Source organism: Acomys minous (genome assembly GCF_964271855.1).
Source record: "Acomys minous genome assembly, chromosome: 14".
In the NCBI taxonomy this organism is placed as follows: Eukaryota; Metazoa; Chordata; class Mammalia; order Rodentia; family Muridae; genus Acomys; species Acomys minous.
This window is the reverse complement of record NC_140496.1, coordinates 14,015,198-14,026,154: the sequence shown is the minus strand read 5'-3', so window position 1 is coordinate 14,026,154 and position 10,957 is coordinate 14,015,198. Positions and strand designations below refer to the sequence as shown.

General features: G+C 44.6%; 1 protein-coding gene across 1 annotated transcript; it reads left to right on the top strand.

The window, feature by feature from the left end:
- Nucleotides 1-470: 470 nt before the first annotated feature.
- Nucleotides 471-10,046, top strand: CLEC3A (C-type lectin domain family 3 member A). The gene is made up of 3 exons (XM_084755942.1): nt 471-651; nt 5,515-5,598; nt 8,960-10,046. Exons 1-3 carry the CDS (start codon nt 537-539, stop codon nt 9,349-9,351), a joined length of 591 nt encoding a protein of 196 aa, XP_084612068.1. The 5' UTR covers nt 471-536; the 3' UTR covers nt 9,352-10,046.
- Nucleotides 10,047-10,957: the final 911 nt, after the last annotated feature.

Sequence of the window (10,957 nt, the reverse complement as noted above, 5' to 3'; positions counted from 1 at the left end):
ACTTTATTTCATGGTGCTGTTAGTTGAACCCAGTGTCTCCCATCTGCCAGGCAAGTGCTGTGCCACTGAGCCAAATCCTCAAGGACTTTGGCCACTTAAAAAAAAAAATTCTTAAAACTGAATTGGATCTACTTTCCTGATATTTAATACACTTCAGAGCTCTAAAACAATATACTAGAACTTCACCAACATTAATATATATTAAATATATTACATATATATCAACATTTTTTAAAAAGAAAAATTTTCTTTAACTCAGATACACTCTGAAAAGGAAAATCGCTGGGAAAGTACAAACAGAATAAAAATAAACGAATCAGGAGCCTGGTGTGAGGTGTGAGAACAGGGGGCCTCCTTATGCCACGACTGGAGGAACATTCCAGCCTTCCGTCAGCAGGCTTCTAGCCAACCTTGCAGCTCCCTTATATAAAGCCAGCCACGGGCAGCCCAGAGCAAGATGTGGTCTCACAGCCTTCCTGCTCCCTAGCTGCTCCAGCACTGCTGATCAAGCGGCCAGACTGGCCTGTCCCAGAGCCATGGCAAAGAATGGACTTGTCATTTGTATCCTGGTGGCCAGCCTACTCCTGGACCAGACCAACAGCTACCCATCCAGAGCGAAGGCCAGGAAACACAGCAAACGCCGTGTCAAAGGTAACAGGACTTTGCTGCCCAGCAAAAACCCTAGGCTTGCTCAGGCAGGGAAGGTGCCGGAGAGGCTCCACATCCAAAGCGCACCAGGAGACCATCATAGTAACACCGTGGGTGTGTGGCTTTGCAGGGGATCCGGTGACCTTTGGAGTCTCCGGGGAGTTTGCTATTTAAAGAAAACATGTACTAGGGTGTGTGGGGTTTTTTTTAATTGAAAAAAAAATCTCTTACAGTGAAAAAAGTCTCTATTGTGCGTCTCTTGCCCAATGAGTTTAGGTAACATGGAGCATTTCTGAGGGAGCACTCACGCACACCTGTAGACATCAGGCATTATGGGAGATGGGAAAGTAATACACTGATCGGGGTGTCCTGTGATGTCTTGGGTATTCACTTTATTCAAATATATTTGTAAGCTCACTATGATCTCATTTAGTGAGATGACCTGGGCAACAATGGCTTCCTTTTGTCATTTATCTATCCTCTTGGTTGATTTTCCCATCTCTATCAGCCTTGAAAAAGCTAATATTTCATATCACAAAGTACTGAATGTCTCTAACTTAAGAACCTGTCAACACAAAATTAGACAGAATTTAAAGATATTTTGACACAGAATTCACTCATCGAGCAAAAACTAGATCTGAGGTAACTTCAACTAAACTAAGAGACAAAAAAGCTTCGAAGTTGCAAAGAGCAAAGACTCTGCCTGCCTTCGGTTAAAAGCAAAGCAGAGGAGCAGTGCAGCGGGACCCAGTGATGCCATAGCTCAGCCTCCGTCATTTTCCTAACAGGTTGTTTCAACACAAATATTGTGTCACTGTTTCTTTAACACTTTAACTTTGTTGAAAGCAAAGCCAAGATCTAACAGGTAGCTGGCTCACTTGGGACCTGGAGGCAGGAGGATCAGGATTTCAAAGTCATCTTTGGCTGGGGAGTTTGAGGCCAGCCTGGGCTAAATGAATAAAGTCTTCATTCTGTGTGTCACAAGTGGCTGATGGATCTACGTGTGTGTGTGTGTGTGTGTGCATCTGTGTCTGTGTGTGCATGTATGTGTGTCTGTGCATGCATCTATGTGTGTGTGTGCGTGTGCATGCATGCATGTGTGTGTGTGTGTGTGTGTGTGTGTGTGTGTGTGTGTGTTAACTGACTCTCCAGGGCCATTTCCAAGAGGCACTATGAATGTTTGGTCTGATGGAAAGTTTCTTGAGCAGAGACGTCCTTCCTTATAAAGTATTGCCTCTCTCTGAAAAAAACTTTAGCTATTTCTCATAAAGTGGTGAAGTTTATCATGGCAGATGAGGACAGGAGAGAGAAGACGCTGAGTGGTGGGACATAGTTTTGTGGCCCTCCTTTCTTCACTGAAGTAGGAACTTTGAAGAGGGGATAAGAATGTATATTTGTGCGTTTCTTGCTCTGTCTCTCTCCTATGCCAAGACTCACCCCTAGCAGGTATGTTATTTTAATCAGTTGCAGACACGTCTTAACCATCATTCCCCACCCCCCTCCTACCCCAAACTAATCTTTGCCTTTGGGTCTAATAAAGTCTACAAGAAGCAAAACAATTGGCCAAGATTCTCTGGTTACTTCTCGCCCCTCACACACCTAATCGCTTTTTTAAAAAAATTTTTGAGTACCTTGAAATAATACCAACATTTAAAGACCGAAATGTGAAAGCCACCGCAGGTGTGGCGATGCATACTTAAAATCCCAGCACTCGGCAGGTGGAGGCAGAAGACCACGGGTTCAAGACTAGCCTCAACAGACTTAAGGCTAGCCTGGGCTTCATTAAAATCTTGTCTCAAAACACACAAAACCACCAACAACAGAAAAGTAAAAGCCACCTCCCCTCCCTAGTCCTTACCCAGAATCATCCACTGTTAGTAACAGTATAGAAGTTATGTGTCAGATTGTCACTGCAAATACTTTGCAGGGAAACACATTAACTTTGCTTCTTGCATCTTGGATGGCTGTAAATATAGGTGTGTTTCCTTCTCTAACAGCTAGATACGTCCCTTTGTTGTTTAGGGAGGCTCTGAGTAAACTGGGTCTTTCTCGGCAGCTTTTATGTAGTTTCTAGTATGTCTTTCTTTGACCCAGTGTTCCATATGAAGTCCTTTCTGTATATACGTCCATCCTCCCACTAAGATGCTGTGGTATGCTTTCTAGAAGCAGCATTCCATTAAACAGATTCTCGAACTGTCTCTTCCAATGACAGCACCAGACTATGCCATTCTCACCCAACTGGACAACCCAGCACTTTCCCATGGTTCCCTTGGAGATGCTTGCTGTGTTTTTCTACCCTGCATCTGATGCTGTGTAGCCACAATCATAAAAGAGAAGGAGACCTTTTAAGAGACGTAAAATGGCAGCAGCAGTTAGGCACCAAGTACAAGTGTTCCCCAAGCACTTACTTCATGGGTCTGGACAAATTACGTGTTACACTAATGAATAAAATATACCTCTTATCGTGAGCTAGCTCCTCTGGGCATTCCTTCTGTTCATCCACCTGAGCAGCGGAGAATGGAAGCCACCAGGTCACCCAGATGATGGCTGTCATAACGATCTCCCAGGAGCCCAATAGTAACACGTGTGGCTCTGTGCTAATGATAGTGTTTACAGCTACTTATTGAAATAGAGAGGCACCGGATGCTGAGCGGGAAGGAAGGGGGTGAAATGTGTCTCGCTGACAGCTTGTAAGTTGGAAGCAAGACCGCAGCGGGCTTTGCAGAGCTGGTCCCCGGGAGCTGATTGGGTTTGCATCCTAAATGCCCCCTTTTATTTATTCCAGTTTGAGTGGTCCCATAGGAAACAATCTTTGGGCAATTGTATTCCACGAGCTGAGCTGTTGGATGCTTAAGAACTGAGTGTCAAGTGAAACAGAGGTCGGGGGAAGGGATGCTGAGTCCCCGAGAAGGCAGTTTCCTGGCCCAAACATGGAAACAGCTGGCTTGTGAATCCCAAGCTTAAGGGGACAGAGAATTAAGACACTGGACTTTATACTGTCCTGAGAAATCACAGAGCTATAAAACTGATTTTCTTTTGTGCATGTGCCTATACATACATGTGTCGGTACGTGTTCACAAGTGTGCAGGTGCTTGTGGACGCCAGAAAATAGCCTCAAGTATCACTTCTCAGGTGTCTTCCACTTTTTTTGTAGAAGTGTCATTTCTTGGCCTGGAGTTCTGACAAGTAGGCTAGTCTGACTAGCAGAAGAGCCCCAGGCATCTGCCTGTATCTGCCTCCCAAGCCGGGATTATAAGCATGCCACCTTGCCTAGCTTTGTTTGCTAAACTTGGGTTCTCTTGCATTTGTAAGGCAAGCGTTTGACCAGCTGAGCCACCTTCCCAGCCCACAAAACCTAGTCTCTCTATCTGGCAGCGCCACAGAGAGACAGCTGGAGAGAGTTCATAATCATCTTGACGTGTCCTCTCTAAGTCCATGTGCTGGGGCCACCAAGGAGGTGGAGGCAGCTGCTTTGCCGGAGCAGGTCAGAGGGGTGGGGAGCACAGGCTGGGAGCCAGAGACACCCACTTTTGGGCTCGGCATCCTACCAGCTGTGAGGCCTTCAGCAGATGCACTTGGCTTTCTGTTTCTCTGCATCCTTTTCTGTGAGCTTCTAGGTGAACAAGAGTGTCTGTCTCAGGGGCAGCAAAAGAGCTGCTCTCACAGCCTAGCGTGTACGGTGTCTTTTAATATGTTTATTTTTAGTAATCGGTATGGCTTGCCACAATTCCAGCTGATCACTAGGACAGTTGCCATTTTTTTCTGGAATTCAGATTTAGCCACAGCAGCTCACTTATACCTGAGGTTAGCCAAAGATAATCATGGAGATCCTTCAGTCCTGTCTAAGAACATTCAAGAGTAAATAACTGGGGCTAGGGATATAGATGTTGGAAGAGTCCTTGCCTATCAGGCTTAAGATAGGAGACCCTGGGTTTAACCTCTAATACTACCAAAAAGGGAAGTGTGGTGGTGGTGGTGGGGGACAGAAATGAGATGGATAGGAAACAAGGAATAAGGACAAATAGTCAGTGGTGATGCCTCCATAGGAACCTTTTTTTCAATGGTCCTTTATGAACTTACCCCCTCCAGGAGCCACTGCACCTCCACCATTCCTCATTAGTTGCATAGGGGTGCCAGGGTGAGGGAGGTGAGGCCCAGTAAGCCTGGGTATATGGGTCTTAGCACTTACTGATTGTATAAGATACAAGACCCTGGGGTTAATTTCTAGCATCATCAAAAAAAAAAGGAGCGGGGGGAGGAGATGAAAAGAAGGGAAAAGAAAGAAGAAAATGAAATGGATAGAGAACGTGGAATAAGGAGAAACAGTAGGTGGCCACCGTGGCCCTTAGCTCATTGCACTCACCTTCATCCTCTACCAACATTCAAGTAACATAAGCCCCTTTATAGCCCACAAAGTGTATGGCCAAATGCAAACACTGTTCTGCTCAGTGCTGGGTCAAGCATTGGGAGAGTCCTGGATAGTGAAACCAAGCAAATTGAGTATGTAAAATACACATGGTGCTACAAAGGAAAAAGAAGAAGGTTCAGGAAAAGATTAGCACTGGAGGAATGCCAATCTCAAAGGTTATAAGAGAAGTGTTCTCAGAACACACAGTCGAGCGTGGTAAGGAGAGTGCAGACACCATCCGCACAGTCCCCACAAATGTTCTCTCACCTAAGTTCTCTTCCTGTCTCGCTTTCAGGGTGCACTTGGCTTAGCTTCCTCAGAACCGCTGCCTCGGAGCCTGCATTCCAAAGCTGCTGTTTCTGTTTGTTTGTTTGCTTGTTTGTTGTTTTACATTTCTGTTTCATTCTAACTGAATGTTTTCCATCCCACACCCGACCCCACCTGTCAATGTTCCCCAGAAAAGGATGGTGACCTGAAGTCTCAAGTTGAAAAGCTGTGGCGGGAAGTCAATGCCCTGAAGGAAATGCAAGCCCTGCAGACAGGTGAGAGGGTCCCTTCCCTTCACCAGCACATGGTCCAAAAAGAGAGTAGATGAGACTCAGGCATTGCCCAGGATTGAACATCCAAACTGCATGCTCCGTTCTGGCATCTGGGGCAGTGCACCCTTTAATCCCAGTTCTCAGGAAGCAGATGCAGGTGAGTTCAAGGCCAGCCTATCCTACAAAGCAAGTTCCAGGACATCCAGGGCAGACACCCTGTCTCAAAAAACAAATAACAAAGAGGGCATTTTAGGGGGTGGAGGGATAGATAACTCAGCTAGCAAAGCACTTTCTGTGCAAGCATGACAAGCTGAGTTCAAATCTCCAGTAGCCACAGAAAGAACCAGGTGTGGTAGTGTCCCTGCAACTCCAGAGCTAGGGATGAGAAGACAGGGGGATCACTGTGCTCACTGGCCAGCCCAGCTAGCTGAATCAGGGAGCGCTGGGTTCAGTGAAATAGCTGTCTAGAAAACAAGGTGGAGAGCAATTGAGGGAGACAGACGACATCAGCCTCTCACAGACACACACACACACACACACACACACACACACACAAACACATGGAGAGAGAGAGAGAGAGAGAGAGAGAGAGAGAGAGAGAGAGAGAGAGAGAGAAACACCTATACATGCACACAAATACACACACAAAGATATGCACACACAGAAACATATACACACATACACAGAAACACAAATACACACACACAAAGAAATACACACACAGAAACATATGCACACATACACAGAAACACACACATACATACTGAGAGAAACACACAGACACAGAAACAGAAATACATACATACACATAAAGAAATACACACACAGAAACACAAATATACACACACACACAAGGAAATACACACACAGAAACATATACACACACACCGAGAAACACACACACACACTTACTTTAAAAGCCAGGCCCTAATCCCCTTCTGTTTGTTTATTCATTTGAGACAGGGTCTTACTATGTAGCCCTGGCTGTCCTGGAGGCAGCTGTAGACCACTTGCCTCAAACTAACAAAGAGTGCTGTGACCAAAAGTGTGTGTCCCCATGCCCAGTCCTAATTACCTTCATTACAGGTGGGAAAACATAATAGAAGGGGTGCTAAATGGCCGAAATGGAGCATCACTGGATGTTCACTGAGTGCCATCCGAGGAGCCACTGACGTTTGCCTGACACAGGCCCACGAGGCTCTCCCTCCAAGGATACACCCAACACAGATGCCCAGGGGAGGCAACTGGCTAGGGCCACAGTTTCCTAACAGATTTTGTCTGGAGACAACAACTTCTCCCCGACCTATGCAGCTGCACGTGCTTCTGCCCAGGAGCTGTGTTCTCAAGGAAGGAAGGAAGGAGAGCAGAAGGGACAGGCTCAGAAGAGCCTGGGTTTATAAGGACCTCAGGAGCCAACGTCGCTTATACCAGCCTCGAGAGTTGAGTTTGAGGGTCCCCATAGGAAGCCTGCCTATTAGAGTTAACGCCTTCAGATAAATGAAGTCACGGTTTCCCATCACATATTTATTATTCCCAAGCTGGCATATGTTACCAAACCAGGGTCACCTCTGCCATATGCAATGCTGCCTAGGAACAAGGATGGCATCACTTCTTTTATCATCCTTTCTAGGGACATATAAGTAGAAAGTTAAAGTAAGAGCAAATGACTCTGTAGAATGAGGGGGGAAATTTGTTACTCTTTCCTCGTGTTCTGACCCTATTAAGACTTTGTTCTGAGACAGGGTCTCATGTTGATCAGTATGGCCTCAGACTCAATATGTAGTTGAAGCTGAGTTTGAACTCCTGGTCACCCTGCCTCCACTTCACTAATGTTGTGGGTTTAGCCATGCACCACCATACCCAGCTACTATCTAAGCATTAAATTTCCAATATAAATGTTGAAAGTCGATTTACACTGACTTTTCTAATGATTCATACTAAAATGTGAAAGGGGAGAATTAATCCATGCCCTATTGGACCAACAATATAAACCCTTAAATTAACCCTTGGTAAATTTAACTGGATAACCTAAGCAATATCACTAGCCCCCAGTTATCTCTATAAAAAAAAAAATCAGTGCTAGCGGGCCATGGTGTTGTATCCCTGCAAATCCTAGCACTCAGAAGCTACAAGTTCATTTGAGGCCAAGCAAGGTTATTGAGAGAATTCCATGCCAGCCTAGGATCTGTGTCAAGGCTTGTCTTTTAGGGTGTGGTTGTAGCTGAGCTGGTAGAATGTTTGCCTCACAGGCACAAAGCCCTGGGTCCCACCCCAGCCCAACATAAAACAAAAACAAAAACAAAACAAAACAAAAAAAAAACTAAGGTGTGGTGACACATGCTTGCTAATGGTACAGAGTCAAGGAGGTGGAGGCAGGGGAATCAGAAGCTGAAGGTCAACCTGAAGTGTCTAATGAACCTGAGGCCGTCCTGGACTGTGTGAGACCCTGTCTCCAGAAACCACAGCAAGGGCTATCAAGATGGCTCCACAGGCAAAGGTGCTTTCCACCAACACTTACAACCTGAATTTGATTCCTGGGCCCCACATAATGAAAGGAGAGAACACACTACCATATGTTGTCCTCTGAGTGCCAAATGTGCAGTGGCAGCTATATATACATGCACACACGCACACAAGAAAGGCTGAGAGGTGGAGAGGGAGAGATCTTGCATCAAAAAGCAAGCAAATAAACCAAATAATGGAGGACCCCCTATTCTCATTGCCCCCTCCCTCCCTCGCCCCCTTTTCTTCCTTTCTTTCATTTTGTTGGTATGTTATGGATTATTGTCTTTGAGACAAGATCTGTCTATGTAGATCAGGCTGACCTCAAATTCATGGCAAGCATTCTGTCTCAATCTCTCAAGTGCTACAATCATAAGCATGCACCACCACATGTGACTTGTGTTTGCTTTGTTTAATTATTAGGAAATTCCATTCCATTCTAAAAGTCCAAAGGAAACTCAACATGTAGTTCTTTACGTAAGCTAGGATACAAATTATATCAAAGCAGCCTAGGGCTTAAGGTTATGCTTCGAGTTTTCATTACACACTCCCTAAACGCTTTGGGTACACATCCTAAAACATTGGTGTAGGCTACTCAGGCACATTAGGTTGTGAGTAACAATTTCTCTAAGCCTCAATAACCTGATAAATGTGGACGATAAAACACCACCATGTTGTGGGGGTGCCGAAATTGCAAGTGCATATTGCTGTGTCTGGCACTGCCAAAGCCCTCAGTGGTAGCTCACCACTATTAACCCCTTAATCACTACACAAGCATTTACCAGTGCTTGCCAGGTACAGCATTAGGCATGCCACACCCAAAAGGCATCGTATTACATCATCACCTTTCCCATCTTCACAGTCTGTCTCCGAGGCACCAAAGTTCACAAGAAATGCTACCTTGCTTCCGAAGGCCTCAAGCACTACCATGAAGCCAACGAAGACTGCATTTCCAAGGGAGGGACCCTGGTTGTCCCCAGGAACTCCGACGAAATCAATGCCCTCAGAGACTATGGTAAGAGGAGTCTGCCAGGTGTTAATGACTTTTGGCTAGGCATAAATGACATGGTCACAGAAGGCAAGTTCCTCGATGTCCACGGATTCGCCGTCTCCTTCCTCAACTGGGACCGTGCCCAGCCCAGTGGTGGCAAGCGGGAGAATTGTGTCCTCTTCTCCCAGGCAGCTCAGGGGAAATGGAATGATGAGGCCTGTCGTAGTAGCAAGAGGTACATATGTGAGTTCATCATCCCTTAACAAGCCCCTGAATATCGTCCCAAGTAAGACTGGTCATGATAAATAAGCTGGCAGCCTCCCTCAATAAACCCAAGTTACATTATTAACTGCAAGATTGCAACACTAGTATTGCTAGGCACAGGCACACAGATCATGTTTCTACAGTAGCTCATTGTGATGTTGCCCTTCATGTGGCAAAGGGGACCAGAAAATAATGACCCAGATATGGTTCAACAGAGTTGTCAAGTTCCTTTCCTATTTTCCTGGATCCTCTCAGATTAACAGACCTGGCCTATTTAAAATATATAAGAATCGCGTGGTTTTTTTTTCAAGACAGAAAAGCAAGATGGGCTAACTGGAAGACCTCCCTTTAAAACTTAGTCATGATAGAAAAATATTTTGAGAGATGTGTCACTGGCCGATTTTCTGGCTGTGGGAACATTGTAGCATACTCTACATGAGCTGTGATATTGTAGGGTCAATACTCCAGGTGGCCTCTAAGAGCGCTAGACACAGGCTGTGTGAGGCTTCGGCTGGTGCAGCATGGCAGGCTTTCACAATATATTTCTCGTTCTAAGTACAAGCAAATAATAAAACAACAATTGAAAACAGCAGAATATGCCATCTTTCTATTACTATAATAAGATGCAGACACATGTGAGACAAAGTGAGGTTCATTTAGCTTGTAGTTTTATTGGCTCAAAGATGAAGCAGGGCCAATGCTCAGGTGGAGGAGTGCTTGCCTAGGAGGCAGGAAGACCCAGGATCACATGAGTCATCCCAGCAGTGGAGGTGAGGGGATCAGGCGTTCAAGGTGATGCTCTACCAACTTATAAAGCCAACCTAGCTTATATGAGGCCCTCTATAGATAACAACAGGAGAAAAATGTCTCTTTTCTTTCATTCATGTATCCTTACTTTTTTGTTTATTTTTTACTTTCTTTACATGTATATTTCTTCAATTATCATTATGTATTTCAATCTATGAGAAGCGATTTGTCATTAGAAGCTGAATGTTGGACTGAAATAATACTATTTAGAGTAGCACGTGTGTAATTTTTTATTCTAACAATGCTAGTCTCATTAAATTGCTTAACTGGATTCTATAAAAATAACTTTATTGCTTAAACACAGAAGCATAAATTTAAGGCTTAGGGAAAGTGGGTTTTGTAGAACTAAACAATCCTGAATATATTCTGTTCTTCAAATAACTATCTTTTATCTTTTGTGAATAATGTTCTGCTCCCCAGAGCTAAATTACATATGTTTGGAATAAAATTTTAGGTTTCTTTTAAATTGCACAATAAAGCCCCCAAATCTCATCAGTGTGGATGTGTTTGGATATTGATTACATTTATTCAGATTGAGATATTTTATCAAACCAAGCACAATTTAGGAGGGAAAAAGCCTGGAGTTGGTGAAACTGGTAACAATGGTGTATTTGGAGAACAGTGTCAACTGGCTTTGAAGAGGCTCAGTTTTCAGATGGGGCATGGGAGGTGGGGGAAGCAGGGGAGACTTTAAACACACTGTAGTTGTAATTAGATTTGGTGTGGTCCAGTCAGCCCCAACATCACCATTGTCTTCTGAAAGATGACATTAATACTTGGGCAATAGCTAAGTCATTA

Coding starts and splice junctions, on each gene's coding strand:
- CLEC3A (XM_084755942.1), top strand. CDS start 537: ATGGCAAAGAATGGACTTGTCATTTGTATCCTGGTGGCCAGCCTACTC. Junction 652..5,514: donor CAGCAAACGCCGTGTCAAAG/GTAACAGGACTT, acceptor AATGTTCCCCAG/AAAAGGATGGTGACCTGAAG. Junction 5,599..8,959: donor AATGCAAGCCCTGCAGACAG/GTGAGAGGGTCC, acceptor CCATCTTCACAG/TCTGTCTCCGAGGCACCAAA.